General features: G+C 54.3%; 1 protein-coding gene across 2 annotated transcripts; it reads right to left on the bottom strand.

Annotated features, from left to right (window-relative positions):
• Positions 1-40: 40 nt before the first annotated feature.
• On the bottom strand, positions 41-14,433 carry TRPV6 (transient receptor potential cation channel subfamily V member 6). Of its 2 annotated transcripts, XM_032304609.1 has the most exons (15): positions 13,983-14,433; positions 6,718-6,815; positions 6,450-6,572; positions 5,934-6,071; positions 5,555-5,653; positions 5,235-5,410; positions 4,698-4,844; positions 4,401-4,613; positions 3,875-3,961; positions 3,698-3,774; positions 3,291-3,456; positions 2,872-2,938; positions 2,220-2,488; positions 1,099-1,205; positions 41-806 (listed from the first exon to the last, which is right to left on the bottom strand). In XM_032304609.1, the coding sequence occupies exons 1-15, from the start codon at positions 14,108-14,110 to the stop codon at positions 527-529; spliced, it is 2,175 nt and encodes a 724-aa protein (XP_032160500.1). In that variant the 5' UTR covers positions 14,111-14,433; the 3' UTR covers positions 41-526. The 2 variants fall into 2 exon arrangements, with proteins under 2 accessions (XP_032160500.1, XP_032160501.1); XM_032304610.1 differs by lacking the exons at positions 6,718-6,815; positions 13,983-14,433 and having other exon boundaries at positions 5,934-6,066; positions 6,450-6,544.
• Positions 14,434-16,446: the final 2,013 nt, after the last annotated feature.

The raw sequence follows: 16,446 nt of genomic DNA, 5'->3' as shown, positions 1-16,446 counted from the left end.
ACTGCCAACAGGCGACACCACCCAGCGGAAGGCACAAGGGCACAGAGCAGGGAATGACTTTATTGGAAGGTAGAAGGTGGCAAGACTCAACCAGCTTCACTCCACCCCCAAAGTGGTACCTGTTCCCCCCACTCATGCTTTCCACAAGCCTCCCTCCCAGCTGTCTGGAGCACCCTGGGAAGGGCTCTCCCCTTCCCACCGTTAACAGTGGGGTAGAGACGGCAAGCCTGTCCTTAAAGTGCTTTGCTCTGACAGTGCAGAGTACTTCCGTAAGGCCGAAGAGCCACTCAGCTTGGTGCCCCCTGGCACCAGCCCTGTGCGCGGGGTGAGGCGAGGGCCACCTCCCTCCTTGGTTTCCATTCGCCCCAGAGCTGAACGAGTGGTGGGACCTGGGGCGGTTGTTCCCAGCCGGCCTTCCTCAGACTGCATTCTGCTTCCCCCCTGGACCTGGGAGAGCAGACCTCTGGTCTCAGTGTTGTCTTCGGACGCCCCAGGAAAAGGACAGCAGCCACGAGACGGAGCGCGCTCAGATCTGATACTCGCAGCCGTCCCCGTCTTCCAGAGCCCTGTTGGTCAGGCCCCTCAGTTCCCTCCTCAGGGTGCCTTGCCGGAGCCTCTCCCAGTTGGTGCTGCTGCGGGAGGTACTCCGAGACACGGAGGGGGTAGAGAGGGACAGGTGGGGGCCAAAGGGGTGGCCCAGCTGCAGTTTTTCTGAGCCTTTGTCCAAGTCATCGGAGCCCTGGGTGTGGAAGGCCTGCGCGTAGCGCCGCACTCGCTGCCGGTTGAGATCCTGTCGGTCCTCCACCCTGTGAAGAAGGAGGCTATGAGGGACAGCCAGGGATGGAAGGGCTGGTCCCAGGCCTGGCCTGTGTCCTGTGCTCGCTGCCTCCTGCCATAACTGGCCTGCTCCTTCCTGGGCAGCTGGTGCGCACCCCACCCCGGCACCCCCCGCCTTAGCAGCAGGGATCCAGTGTGGGACCCTCAGGTCAACACAGGTCATCGGGCGAGGGGCCCAGGGAGCGGGCAGCCCACACGGGGACCCTGGGAGCAGGAGGTTGTCCGAGCAGAGGGGCTCCCGGCCCCGCATGGGTCACTCACCGCAGGAACCAGCGGTCCCCCAGCCCGTACTCGCGCCCACAGATGCCCGAGCGAGGCCACAGGCAGCGAGGCAGCTTCCGCTCCAGCATCACCGTGGTGGCTACCACCTGTGTGTGGGGACAGAAGGGGCCAGCAGAGGTTGGGTGCAGACTGAAAGATAGAAGGGTGGGGAGAGGAAAGGGTGCCGGGTGGAGGAAGCGATAGCTCGGAAGCGCAGGAGCCCATGGTCTCCAAGAAGGGACAGACGACACCCCTGAGCTGGGGGTGGGTGGCGTCAGCTGGACTGACCCACTGCTGTGGGACAGAGTCAATGGAACATGAGCCCCGCAATTCTCTGCCCATGACCTGACCTCCATGCTGATCCTGCAGGAGGCTGAGAGACTCCGTCCAAGGAGACAGGAAGGAAGGCAAAGCAAAGAGAAAGGGATGCTCGGGACCACAGGATATTTTGATCCTACAGACATAAAGTCCATTTAAAACTGCTAATATCTTACCGAGAAATCTAATATCAATACATTTGCATGGAAAACATATTTTCTTGAGCAAACCCCATTTAGCCAATTTAGGGCCTTTTAACTGTGTTTCCTACACAGCACAGCTAAGTGCCATTCAATTTGGGGGATGCTCATTTTTAATTCTGTTGAGAGAAATTATTTTCTAAAGTATCTTTTCAAATGATTTGATTCATTTGAACGGTCTTCTGGCTCTATCACAATGATCCTACTGAAGATTACTTCTGTTACTGTGGGAAGTTTTCATAGCATTTTTTTAAAAAAACAAGTCCAGTTTTTCTGGGTCAGATTTTACAGACTAATTCACTAAATGCACTTTTAGTCTCCATTAGCTTTATTTCTTGTTGGTTGATTTCTTGTGGACTCTTCTAGAAAAGCCTGAGGTTTTAATTTTCAAGAGAACTATGAAGAATTCTTTCCGGCCATCCAAGTACTGCCACAGTAGTGCCAGTCCAGTGCTGCTGGATGCTCTGTGTTAGTCTGTGTACTGTACAGTGACCGTGGAGACACGAGTCGGGTCAAAATACCCTGCTTCTAGGTGAGCTCGCCCCAGCCCCTGGCTGAAAGGGAACGACCTGCAAGAATCCTCCCAGCCACCAGGGGGCTCACCTGCGCCCTCCAGAGCTCATCCCGCTCATGGGCCACCCGCCAGTGAGTGTCGCCCATCATGGCGATGAGGAGGTTGAGCATGAGCAGTGTGGCGATGATGGCGAAGGCAGCGTAGGTGATGCTGTACATGAAGGGCAGATCCACGTCATAGTTGGCAGGCCCGTCGATGACCGTGAGGAACAGCTCGAAGGTGCTGAACAGTGCCATGGGGTAGTCGTAGAAGTGGCCCAGCTCGTCGGGGTCCTCTGTCTGGAAGATGATATAGAAGGCTGCTCCACCCAAGGGGGATGGAGGGTTACCATGGCAACCACATACGTGACTGGACCACGACCAGCTCTTTGCTGCCCAATTCAGTCCCACTTCCCTCATCTCCACCGGGCATCCACACCCGGCCCTCTGTGGCTCCATGCTTCAGGTTCTGAGATTCCCCAATTTCCTGGATGGTTTATCCCGATGCCAGGAGCCACATCTCCATAACACTCCCAGTTCTGTCTCACCCCAAGGCGAGTTCCACCCTCAGACACTGTATCTTGCAGGCCTTGTATCTTGGCCTTCCATCGCACCTCCCCCAGGTTTATCCACAGCCATTCTGGGCTCTCTGGGCTCCTCCAACCTCTCCCCGCGAGGGCCCCATCCCACACAGGTGATTTACCTGAGGCAAAGCCCAGGATGACCACAGCCATCAGCCAGCAGAACCGCATCAGGTCGCCAAAAATCATCTAAAGGAGGAGGAAAAGGAAAATACCTCCACATGGGTCCCCTGGACAGTTGTTCCTTGCAGCCTCTCACACGTCTCCCCAGGAAGCCGACGGTTCCACCCTCCAGGGGTTAGACACCGTGGCTGCACACCCAATCCACTTGGCTTGTTTGGGTACAGCCCCTGAACTGAGAAGGGTTTTTACATTTTTAAAGGAATGCAGAAACAAGAAGGAGGAAAAGAAAAGAATACGGAGGAGAGACCCCATGTGGTTCGCAAAGCCTGCGAATCTGTTATCTGGCCCTTTATGAAAATGTCTGCAGCAGCCGCGGCTCCAGGAGCTCTCTCGAGAAAGCTTGGAGGGAGGCACCGACCTTCTGGATCATGATGGTGAACGGGCCCAACATCTGGAATCCTCGGGCGAAGTACATGACATTGCACCAGCCCAGCACCAGCGCGAAGGACATGGGCACCACCTCCCCGCTGGCGTTCATGAGCCGCATGACCATGGTGATCAGCACCATGCAGGCATAGGTGATGCTGGGGCGGGGGGGAGACAGAGGGGAGTGTTAGAGGAGGCTGGGATTATCCTGGGACACAAGAGCAAGAGTGGCTGAGGGAGGCAAAACCCACACACTCAGATTGGGCCTTTGCAAGTTCAATACACAGGGCCACACTCATCACTGGAGAAGGCTTCTCAGTTTCCTCCAGGGATTGTCCAGGGGTCAGGATCCAGGGAGTGAGAGAAGGGCAGAGAAAGGGGGAGAGAAGGGAGACTCACATGAGGACGTGAAACGGCCCCCCAAGGATCGTCTGTCCAAAGAAGCGAGTGACCCCCACCCTGAAGATGTCTGGAATCTGGGGAGGGGCCAGGAAGACACAAAGGCACTTGTAGCCTGGGGCTCAGACTGGATCCCTGGAGAAAGCAGCCTCCTCCTAGATCCTGCCCACGCCTGACCTCTGCGAGCAGAATGATCACAGCTCCAATGACGGTCACCAGCTCCCCAACCAGGCGGATGTCATCCTCCGGGGTCACGTAGGCCTCCTGAGAGGGAAACATGGTCAGGACACTCAGGGTCTCCATACAACCACCCTGCCCACTCCTGGGCACAAGTCAGTTTCCCTGGGTAGGGTCACCAGCCCTGTCAGATTCTTTTTTTTTTTTTTTTAAGAGTTCATTTATTTATTTGACAGAGAGAGAACACAAGTAGGCAAGGCGGCAGGCAGAGGGAGAGAGAGAAGCAGGCTCTCTGCTGAGCAGGAAGATTATCTGGGGGCTTGATCCCAGAACCCCAGGATCATGACCTGAGCCAAAGGCAGCTGCTTAACGGACTGAGTCACCTGGGAGCCCCATGTCTGTGCCTATGTATTTGAGAGCTGGGCGCAGGGAGAAATGGGGGTTGTCCAGCAGGAACGCGATGCGGGTCTGAGAAAGGGTGGACAGCGGATCCTGCCCGGAAGCTCAGCTGCTCCTGGGGCGTCACCTGAAGCAGCTTCTGCTGTAGGAGGGTGTTGTCGCGGGGACCCGTGTGGTTATTGGTCCTGGGCTTGAGGGGGCGGTAGACGCAGCACATGGTGAAGCAGATGATGTAGATCAGGTAGATGGCGCCCAGCACGCAGAAGTACGGCCGCCCGTATCTCTTCCACTTGAGGCTCACCAGCTCCTTCACGGGTGTCTGGTCCAGGATCTGGCGAGCCTTCGGCAGAAGGAAAACAGAGCAAGCAGCTCGGAGACCCCGACTCCACCCTACCCCGGCTCTTTCCCACCCAACAACCCATACCTCCCGCTTCTTGGTGGTGACGATAAGTTCCAGCAGGGACTGCTCATCCCCAGAGGAGTCGATCTCCGTGAGGTCATAGAGAGTAGAGGTCAGCGGCCCGTACGTCCACTGGATGTGCTTCCGCTTCTGCATCAGGTGCTGGAACATCTGGGGGGACACGGCGGTGAGTCAGAGGGTCAGCGTGAGGAGCGGCCACGGGAACCACACCTCCCAGAGGGCTGCGGCGGCCTCCTGGGCACTAACGGGCAGTCCGCGAGCCCCACGCCTCTGCTGCGTGAACCACCTTTGGTTTCTGCTTCTCCCTCTTTCCCACCAACCCTCTCAAGATGGCAAAGAAGAGGACAGGCCAAGGGAACAGCACTTGGGGTCACCAGAGCAGATATTCTAGAGTGCCCTTCTCCAAGCTCTGGATCAGGGAAGCCTGGGGCCGAGCATTTAGCCACGGAGTTGGGAGTAAGGGACTGCGCCCTGTGGGGGGCTTGGGAGGAAGGGTCTTTAGAAGGAGGCCACAGGGCCCAGGGAGCGAGCGTCCCTCACCACAGTGTTGCCCTCCACGCCAGCCAGCTTGAAGGGGGTGAGGCCCTGGTGATTGGGCACGAGGTCCAGGGACTGCAGGTGGTCCCTGCGCCCATCGTAGGACAGCAGCAGGTTGTACATTTGGCAGGCAAAGGTCTTGTTGGGCTGGAGGATGAGGATGTGCAACACGGTGTTTCCTGCGGGGGACACGGGTGTCGCATGGCCACTGCACCGAAGGCCCTGCTGTTCCCCTGCTCACCCCGAGACAGGCCTGGGGCTGTCCAGGTCCCTGCCCTCCCAGCCCCCAGCATCCCAGCTCCCCTCCTCACCCCAGCTCTTACCCAGGGAGTCCTGGGCCCGGATGTCCGCTCCATGCTCAATGAGCAGCCGCACGATCTCCTCACTGCCCACGCAGGCAGCAAAAGACAAAGGGTGCTCCCCTGCGGACACACAGGGCTCCGTGGCATGAGTGCCCAAGGGGATGGGCAGTGCCCCTGAGCGACTGCCTCCTTCCCCCCACATCTGAGCTCTGGGCTTGGTGACACTTGTCAGCAGAACCAGAGGCAGGGATGGAGCAAGTGCCATGGGGAGAACTGGCTCTGGCCTTAAGCCCGGCAAGGTCTGACCCCTCCCAGGGTTGGAGCCCTCCTCAGCCCCCCTCCCTTGGCTCTCGCCCACCTCCCCACTCCCCCTTCCTCCCAGTCCTGGCCCTGCTCCCACCAAAGTAGATGAGGTTGCGGGGGCTGCGGCGGAAAGCTGTGCCTGTCGCTCTTGCAGAGACGCTGGCCCCATGGGCAAGCAGGGTTCGCACCAAGTTCACGTTCTGATTCACGATGGCTATGTGCAATGCAGTCTGACCTGGCCAGAGAGAGCTCTCAGTCATGGGGTCTGTCCCCAGGATCCTGCGGGGGTCCCTCCCTTATCTACACCCTGTCCTCCTCATCAGGGCAACCCAAGGTGTGTGTGTCGGGGGGGGGGTAGTCCCTGGGCTGGCAGGGTCCCCAGGGAAGCCAGCTGCTATCTTCTCTTCCTACTCTAGCCCCCTTGCTTTTCAGGGGGCTGGTGCTCTCATGTCGCACAGTGAGGATGATGAGAAAAAAGGGAGATGGAGAGAAGCATGAAAACTAGGGGTCTCGGACTCCCTCTTTGGTTTCCCCAAATTACCCACCAAGAGACTGACTTGAAATATCCAGCAGGTCACCCCTTCCCTCCGTCCTGGGCCACTTGACTCCTCACCCTCATACAGCTTGGATGTCATGGGTTCAAAGACCAGCTCAGGGGCGGCCTCCATCAGCACGATGGCTGCCTCCAGGTTGTCATAGAGGGCTGCTATGTGCAGTGCCGTCTCCCCCATGGCTCCTGGGATTGACAGAAAGAAGAGTCATGCGGCTTCTGCGGAGCAGGGGGATGGTGACAATAGGGACGTAGCGGCCGAGGGCAGAAGGTCTGGGCTATACCGGGAACCTCATGTGTGGGTACAGGTGCTGAAGGCTCTGCCTCTTACCTCTCTGGTGCATGTCACAGGCCTCGTACTTGAGTAGCTTATGGAGAGCCTGCACATTGTTTTCCTTGGCCGCTAGAAGGAGAGGAGACTCCCAGATCCTATAAGGGAAAGGAATCAGAAAGGTGGCAATGGTGAGCATGCCCAGTTGTGCAGTGAAGGGAGATGTCTTGGCTCCTTCATGTACAAACCGTGCACCTCAGCAGTATTGACCTTGATCCAGGGAAGTGAGGCTATCGGGTGCCACGCCTTGTCTGATTTTTCTCTCGACTAGTTAGTTACCCTCAAAGCAACTTTCCCCCATTTCCGTTTGTGGAGCATCAGTACTGGTTTCCTGTCCCCTGGGTGCTGGGACCAGAATGTGTGTGAATGTGTTATCTGCGTATCAAGTATGGAGGGGAGGAGCTTTACTTAAGTATTCACTCACCTCCTGACCTACTGACCTCTGGAGCAACCCTGTTTAGCTTCACTAAGTGCCCTGTGATTACCCCCCAAGATAAGCCTTGTTTTCATGGACTAAGGGTACAAGGAATTCCTCCCTCATGTTTGGGAAGGAAGTCAACATGCAGAGGCTAGCAGATTTCCTCCAGCGGTGTGATGCTCTCCTTTCTAGACCTTCCCGGCAAAGCCGCTTGTGGCCGGCACTTTCCTCCTGACAACAGCATCCTCAGAGCTCCATCAGAAAGCAACAGTGGACATTTTTTTCTGACCCTTAAGTCAGAATATACTCTCTTCCTACTCCTGTCTGCTTCTCCCTTGTGTAAGGCAAAGAAGAAAAAAAAAAAAATCATCTTCTCTAACCATCTCTGACTCACCAGATCCTCTCTTGAGCTTTATTCCTACGATGAACTAAAAACCTAGATTATAATCACAATTTAGCCCAACTAAGACCAATGGGGCCCCCTTTCTTCAATTTCTCTCTTGGCCCAAGGTCATGGTCTTTCCATGGGAGCTAAATGAAATAACACCATTTAGCCATCGATGGCCCACTATGGGAATCGTAGCTCACACACTGACGACTAGTGGCAGGAAATCAACTCCAAGAGCTGGGATGGTGGTGGGGGAGGTGGTCAGAAGAGGAGGAATGAGCACAAGACTCACATCTCCCCAAATGTGGGCCCCAGCTCCTCACGCCCCATGCCATATGGACAGTCACCAGGTCGTGTCAATTCACCATTTAGTGCTCTGTCCCCACTCGATGCCAACCTCCTTGTCCCTGTTGACCCTCATCAATTCATGTCTTCATTTTCTATTCTTCCCCTCATGAGCAAAATATTCCAACTACAGTTTCCCTATGCACTCTTTACCCCCGATCCATCCTTACCCATGTTGCCATGGTGCCCCCTCTAAATGGCAGTACCATCATGGCTTGGAAAATCTGCCTTCAACGCTCACAGAGAAGGAACACAGAGGTCCTTTTTAGCCTCTGGGCACCTGCCTTTCCACTCTCTCCTCCCCCATTCACTCCTCACACCTGATGTTCTGTCCTCACTGCCCCAGAACACCCTATTCTCCCGATGCCTCTGCCACACACTACTTCCACCTGGAACCCAGGGCCTCCATCTCGCCCTGTTCATTGTCTGTTCTGTGACCCTAACGCCTAGGAACATATTTCGCGTGTGATAGACGCTCTCCCACTAGCTGCAGAACGAGTGAATTTGCAGCAGTGCCAGAAGGTAGTCTGGCCTTACTGGCCCTCCTTATCATCTCCATTGGCCATCCCCGAAGCCAACCTTAGGCAAACATATAATCTAAGTAAAAACCAGGATGCTCAGTATACAAACACAGCTGCAAAGCAAATTTTCTACACTCCCTTTACCGCCGCCGCCGTCTTTCCAACGATTTGCCCAAACCCCTTCTTTAAAAATGTTCGAGAGCCAGCTCTACCCCCAACACACACACACACACACACACACACACACACACACACACCCCTCTGGCCCTTTATTTTTGCATCTTTCACTGTGTTATGATTATACTGTCTCTTCCTCTATAGTAGGGTTGCTTAAGGGCAGAAGTCAGTCTCTTCCTCGTCTGTATACCCTTTCACTGCTCTCCCTCAGTCAGCTTCTGCCTTTGTGCTCTATTGGGACTACAGCTAATGGCAAAATTAAAAAGGGACCCAAAGGGGCTTCTTACCCAAGTGCGCAATTCTACTCCCTGCTTCCTAACATATGAGTGGGGAGGCTAGTTGGTCGCCGGCCTATAGACACCCCTTTCGGTCCCTACACAACTCTGAAGCCCACAAATGTCCCCCAAAGCGTCCACTACTACGTGCTCTTTTCCTTGCTGCCCTTGTGACCTGGGGAACAAGGAGTTATTGTCCATCTGAGCTTGCCAAATAAAAATTCAGGATGCTCCATTAAATTTTAATTTTAGATATATAAGCGATAACTGTTTAATAGAACTATGTCCCATGTGATATCCGGACATACTTAGGACAACAGCTTATTCATCATTTATATGAAATTCAGATTTAACTCCATGTCCTGTACTTTATCTGGAAACGCCAGATAAAGTGAAGAATCACCTTATGGCCCAATCCAGCAAAGTGTGTAGAGAACTGGTCTCTTCTGGGCAGCCAACTCCAGAATCCAGCAAAAAAGGGGGCAGCGTAGAAATGGTTCTGAGGGATTGGAGCAATTACTTGCAATGGCATCAGAGGGCCACAAGGGGACAGCAGAGAAAGCCCTCTGTCACGTTCTCGGCAGCCAGGCTGACCCCCTCCAAAACCTGACTACTCCTGGGACCCATAAAAAAGGTCAAAAGCAGACCCACCCAAAGACTCCCATGCCTGAGATACAAGTAGATACAAGTAGTTTCTACCATAGCAACCCAGCATAGAAGTTTAGATCTAGAGCAAAATTTATGCATCTTCAGCAGGTCTCTGCTACACACCTCCCTAGACCAGGAAGAGGAGATACTGATAAAAATATGTTCTGGTTTGAATGGTTGAACTATACTCGTTCCCTTCCAGGGGAAAATTTGACTTCATTTAGTAGAATACTTAACATTACTGCCAGACTTCTTACTCACAAATAGTGGTTTAGAGCTGTGGCTCTCAACCAGGGTTGAGCCCCTTTCCCCACCCCAAGGAATTTGGCAAAGTCTAGAGACATTTTTGGTTGTCACAATGGGCGTGGGGCAGAGGGGTGCTCACGGCCTCCGGTGGGGATGCTATTAAGAAGCATCTAATGCAGGTCGGTTTCCTCTAACAAAGAATTATTCTGTCCAGCATATCCACCCTGCCAAGGTAGGGAAACTCTGAGCTACAGGTAGAATTATTCATAAACCATCTGGGGATTTTTCAGATTAAAAGGAACGAGAAATTCTCTATGTGTGTTTTCTTACAAATCATGAAATATTTAACTAAGAGGGAAACAAAAAGGTAAAGCCTTTTGAGCACTCTGCTGATTGAGTAGCAAAAGGAAATTACAGAGGAAATCTGAAATTATAGGAGTGTGGAAGCTGTTTTCAGGAAGTAGAATGTTTTAATTTGGCCTGACCATTAATTATCAAATTGAACGGTTTAGTTTAATGTTAGACTGGTGAAAATTGTACTGCAAATCCTTACCCATTTTTTTGACAGAACACAAATCTCTGATCCCCCCCCCCCCCGAAGTTTCCTCTGGGCCACCCCACGAGTGTCTCTCCTTTCCTCGCTCCCTGTTCCCTGCACTCCGTCCCCTCCTCTGCTCCTCCTCCTTACGGATGTGTACACGGATGTGTATATGTCTGTGTGCACATGAGCGAAGTCTTCTATTTGGTTGCTGGAAATAAGACAGAATTCAGAGTGCCTGAAAGAAGAACTCAAATCAGAATTTTCGAGCTAGGAAGTTGCTAGAGATCTGGTCTATCTGTTCACGTCCCAGATGTAGAAAGAGGCCTGAAGTTCTGACGTGACCTGTCTAAACAAGTCAGAGGCAGAGCTAGGACTGGACCCTGCTCAGCCATTTCTCTGTCCCTGTTCTCTGGGTTGATGGGCTTTGGAGAGGGCCCAGAGGCCCAGGGGGCCGTGTCCACAGGCATCCCCTCCGACAAGCGTACCGTTTGCGAAGGGGAAGGCAAACGCAATGTGGGAGCTCAGTTATAAGTTCCCGGGTGGATACAGCTCTGAGAAGAGGAGGTACCCAGCCCCTCAAACTCCTGCCAACACGGGGTGTTGCCTTTAGACTACCATGGTTTTTATCACAGTAAATCTCATTTCTTAAATGTGCTTTTCAGCTTCCAAAGCAGCATCTCCCTTATTGTGCTCCTGACAGCCCCGTGATGCAGGCTGAATGATTCATTTTTCAGAAAAGGAAACTGAGGCAGCACAACCAAATTGCTGTGAGGAGATCTCGCAGAGTTACACGCAGAATGCTTTGCCAAGAACCTAGCCTCGGGCTCTCACCACTCAATTATGTGGTTCTTCTAGTTTTATGGCTCTTACCAACCGTTCTCAGGGGCAGGGGGTCAGCCCAGAACTGTGACCACAGATGTGGGAGAGGGCAGTCCTGTGTGGGGAGGGGGCACGCACTGGCCACTGATGGGCCACTTCCCCTCAGCTTGGGTTCTTGGCGACTAGATGAGGAAGCCAGAGCTCAGGGGGAAAGTGGTTATTTGCAGACTTGGAGTCGGGCCACCCTTCTCAGTGCTGCAGTTGGAGCTCGTGTGCCTGCAAGGATGTACCTGTGTGTGTTTACTGAGGCGCAGAGTCCCAATAACCTGGAGAGCCCCAGAGCTTCTTTTTCCAGACGCATCACTTCACATACATGTATGTACCCAAAAGAGAAGAACTTCCAGTGATCATCATAGCCTTCTCACTATCCACAGGGAGGGAGAAGTTTCCAGCAACGGGGTCAGGTGTGTGAGCCTCTGGGAGCTAGCCAGCATACCCCACACCAGGCAGAACCAGATACCGCAGCATCCTCCTCTGCACACGCATGACACCTGCTTAAACCCTTCTTGGCTAGGACACCCCCCAAGCGCACCTGTCACCCAAGGAGATGCATACTGGGGCATTTTGCCTGAGAGCACCATCATCACGTTCACTTTCTGCAAATCTAGCAGAATACTTTATGCTCACAAAGTAGTTAATACATTATATCTCAGGAAATAAGACAATTCAAGGTCCAGGGAGAGAGAAAGAAGAAACGGGAGAAAGGTAATTTCAGCTTGGGTCCGGCAATGTGGATTTAAGTAGAGGTGGCAGTGAGACTAAAACTCAAGACACATCTGGGAGAGAGAGAGAGGGCTGCTGGGCTCCTGGCCATCCTGGAGAGACCATAAAGCCTTCCCTTCTCACTGGACTGTGGTCCACCCCCTGCCCCGGATACCCCAACCAAGAGGCCCCCTGAGCTGTTGGCACAAATCCTGACTTCATCACCTGCTCACGCTGGGCCTGCCTTGTTCCCCAGGGGAGAGCAGGCCCTCCCTCCCGTGTGTTTGGGGTTATAGAAGGTGAGGTAGCTACTCCTTACTTTGTTTGCTGCTTTCTGCCACCAGCCCGCCTCCTTGCCTGTCAGTACTGTCCTCACCTAGACGGCCTCTATTTATCTAGTTGCTTGCAAATCTTCCCTAAGGCCACTCACTGCACAGCCTAGGATACTTCCTTTTCTGGCCATTTCCGTGTCCTTCCTGGGAGTGCCCACCGGGCAGGGAGTCAATACTCCAGGTTGGGGGGGGTAGGGGGGGACAAGAAACTGTGGAACCAGACAGAGAGATCAGGAAAGGAGGAGAACCCTCCAAGCGGCAACATCAGGCCTTCCTGGACCAAGGCTCCTGAGGAGGCCCACTCAATGGTCTGGGGAAGGGATAGGGGCAGAAAAGATGAGTGGAAGCAGCCAGGCTGTGGTCCTTCACTTGGTCTTTGCCTTGCTGGCACGCTGGGCAGCTCTGCCGCCCCTACCAAGCCCCAGGCATTTTTGTGCTCTGTGTCTAGCTCCCCCAGCCCCAGGGTCCTGAGTGGGAAGGGAGGAGCAGAAGGAACCAGGGATGGCCTCTTCTCCAACAACAGTGCCCTTCTGTGCTGAAAGATGTCATCAGCCAGACATGCACTCAGCCCCCACTTTCCCAGGCCTGGGGGGAGAGAAGTGGGTGGCTGGTGTGAGAGTCGGGAAAGCCAGAGCTTGGAAAGGAGCACGCCCCCAGCCCAGAATCCTGGGGCAAAGGGAGAAGAAACACAGCCACTCCCAGTCAGGCTCAGGCAGGCCTCCGCTCTTGGAGATGGAGAAAGACCCTCAGATACAAAAGCCTTCAAAATCTTTGGGCTTTCTTCTATGAATTGGATGTATTATCTGCCTTGTTAGGGACCCCGGGGGAACACCAGGACAGGAGCACTTCCTGCTAGCATGCCAGCTCTTGGGTGGGGAGGCCCGGGGAGTCTTTGGAGAGGCCATCTCCTGTGGAGACAAACTCAAGCTTTCTCCTCTCCTCTCCCTCCTGGGGGGAGTTGGGGGCAGACATCAGAGTTTAGGGATGTTTCAGGGGCTGGAGGCAACAGATGCAATATTCTTGGGGTTCAAACTTTAGAGCCTCTCATGTTGCTTAGCCCAAATGAGAGAGTGGGCAAGCACCCTGGTACTGGCCCCACACCCTTCCCCCAGTAGAGAGTCATGGACCCCAGGGCTGGGTCCCTGCTTTGTTCAGCTCCGTGACCCCCCGCCCCCCCCCCCCCCCCCCCCCAGTGCCTGGCATTCAGCAGGGCCCTGGGCAACGGCTGATGACGGTGATAATGCACCGCAGTGACAACCACAGTCACACTTTGTCTCCTGTGGTTACTAATGTCTGCAGTTCCTTCCTGCCCGAGACATCCACTCCCCTATGCGTACATGTATGCGTTGCATGTTTCTGTAGGAGAGACTTCTCTAGGAGCAGGGAGTAGAGAATTCGGGCACTGTCCTGACCCACTAGCTCCCCCCGGGGTGGTGGGTCCATGATGCCATTATCTTTCCAAGGCCCAGCAAGGTAGCTGGCCTTTAGGGAAGTACAAGAAGCTTACATAATTGAATAGGAGCTTAAAGATAGTGGGCACCTGTGTCAGGGCCAGCGCCCTCCCCGCCCACCTGGCATCCTAGGGAGCTCTAGCCCCAGAGGCCAAGACCTTTGAGACAAAATCATCTCAAGGAGCCAGGCCTGGAAGCACAGTCTGTGTCAAACGAAGACTGAGAGAGAGTGGGGGGTTGGGAGGAAGGAAGGGTAGGGGGAAAGGGAAGGAGGAAAGAAGAGGAGCTGGGAAGGGGTAAGGGGCACGTGTGGGGGTGCAGAGGAAGCAGACTGAAGCTTACCTCTTCTGCTGCTGCAGGTTCTGCTCATCTCGGCTCTGAGCCCACGACTCCTGTCTCTGGAACCATCTACAGAATTTTCTCCACAGGCAGAGAATGAGCCCCTTCTCCTTGGGCAGTGGCAACCCCATAGAGTGTAGGGCCGGCTCCTTGGGGGGCTGAGGCCAAGGCCAGACCCCGACAGGACTCAGCCTTGGGGCCACATCAGCTCCCCCAAGGGCCGGCCTGCCCTCTCCCTGGAGAGGTCCCGTCTCCTAGTCTCCTATCTCCTGGGGTCCCTGCAGAGTCTCCCTGAGGCCTGAGCCAGACTGCAGAGGGCTCTGAGGTTCCTACACTTGGCAAAACTGAGACTCCCTCTGCTGGGGCTGGCTCCTCCTCAGGAGCTCCTCCCGGGAGTGAGCCTGAGCTGTGCAGACACTCCCTCCCTCCTCCCAAATTACCTGAGATTTAAAGAGACAGGCCAGCAGACCGGCCTTCCAGCTGTGGCCTGGCTTAAACCCCTTCCCGGCCTGGGTCTCTCTCCCTGCCCCAAGGCCAGTCCAGAAAGGGGAGGCCTTCAAAGATTGGAGAGGCCTCCTTTGGACTTTGGGACACCTGATGACCTTTTATAGAAAGACCTGGACAGGTCAGACTAGCCTGAGAGATTGAATGTGGGCCAGGAGGGGAAGCCAGTTGGCTGGGCCTTGGGGATTGAGGAGCCCCCTGGGGAGTGGGGAGAGCCCACCTCTATCCCAAGGCCTTTTCTGGGCCTTTCTCTCCTGGAGATTTAGCTTTCCTTCACTCTTTCAGTTTAATGTCTAGCCTGGCCCAGAAGAGATATATAAACACTGAAAACCCAGTGTGGGCCGACAAACTTTTTCCGTAAAGGGCCAGATAGTACATGTGAATATATTAAGCTTGGCAAACCACATAGAGGCATACAGTCTCTGAGACGCATGCTTTGTTTCATTTTGTTTTGATAGCCGTTCAAAGATGTATCATCCATTCTTCCCTGCGGGGCCAAGGCATAAAGTGGAGCTGTGGGCAGGACTTGGCCCCCTGGACTTCACAGACCCCCTACCCTGGAGTTCTAGAACCCTTCCCCATCACAGCATATATGTATTGGGTTACCAACTAAAATACAGGATGTCCAATTAATTTGAATTTCAGATAAACAATGAAGAATTTTTTTTAGTATAAATATGCCCCCAAGATTGCAGGTAGGTTCTCGGGCAAGCTCTGGGGGAGGTAGCCTCTATTCACCCCTTATTGGCTGGTGGGCCCTGTGGAATGTTCCATGTAAACTCACTTGCAAGGAAGGTATTGTTGCCCACATTCTACAGATTTAAAAAAAAGAAGAACAGAGCCTAAAGTGGTAAAGCAAATCACCCAAGTTCTCATAGCCAATTCGTGGCAGTGGTCAGATTCGAACCCATTCCCACAGCCTGGTGGGCGGATGGAGGCCCAGGGAGGGGCTGGGGCTTGCATAGTCACGGGGAAGATGGATGCCCATCCTGCTCCCACCGCACAGAACTCTGACGGGAGCAAGCTATCCTGGCCAGCAACTTCAACCTTCCTGCCGGAATGGGACCAAATCTTTGGCTGATACTCAGTCCCATGGCACAGCAGGGGCCCGATGGCCTGGGGCCTGGGTGTCTGGGCGTTTAGAGTCACAGGTATTTGTGGGTCACTCCCTTGCTGCAAAGTCTGTTTTTTACTACCTGTGTCTGATTCAGAGAGCTGGAGGACACAGTGAGGAGTGTGTGTGTGTGTGTGTGTGTGTGTGTGTGTGTGTGTGTGGAATGTGCATGTGTGCATGAGTGTGTATGAGTAGGGGAGAGGGGGAGGTAGAGGTACAGGGTGGGATATCTCTGTGGGCAGGGTAGAGAAGTACCCTTCCCGGTAATTCCAGGTGCCTTCTCGATTCCCTGGAACCTAGAGGGAAAGCCACACTCTCATCCCTGCCATTGGGCCCGAGGCCAGGCCATAGAGCCCTGAGCAAACACTGTAGTTCCATTAGCTGCCTTCCCCACCCATCGAAGGGTCAGTGGGTTCGGGGGTGGGGGGAAGGCGCTGGGACCCAAACCAGGACCTTTGCGCCCATTAAACCAGCGTGTGTCTGCCTGCTGACCCGCCTACCTTCTCTTTACTGCTGGGCTCCAGGCAAAGACCCCAGTTCAGTCCCAGGTGGGAAAGGGAATAAAGCAGTGCGGTATTCGTCCTGGGGAGGAGGGAGGCTGCGGGAGGACAGTTATTCCCAACTTTCTTTTCCTTCCACCACTTCCTCCAGCTGGTGCTACCTTTGCATGGGGCACCATGACATATGGGAAACTGAGAACAGATTCACCGGGCATGGAGGGTTGGGAGGGGTCAGGGCAAATGGTTGGATTCAAGCTTCTGCCCACAGCGTCCTCTCCGCTCTCGGACCCGACGTCACATGCTTGGACAACGGGGACCGCGGGCCTCGGGTTGGGTGATGCTGCCCACA

Source organism: Mustela erminea, chromosome 11, assembly GCF_009829155.1.
Source record: "Mustela erminea isolate mMusErm1 chromosome 11, mMusErm1.Pri, whole genome shotgun sequence".
NCBI lineage: Eukaryota > Metazoa > Chordata > Mammalia > Carnivora > Mustelidae > Mustela > Mustela erminea.
The sequence above is the reverse complement of the archived record's forward strand: the minus strand, read 5'-3'. Positions and strand labels throughout refer to the sequence as shown.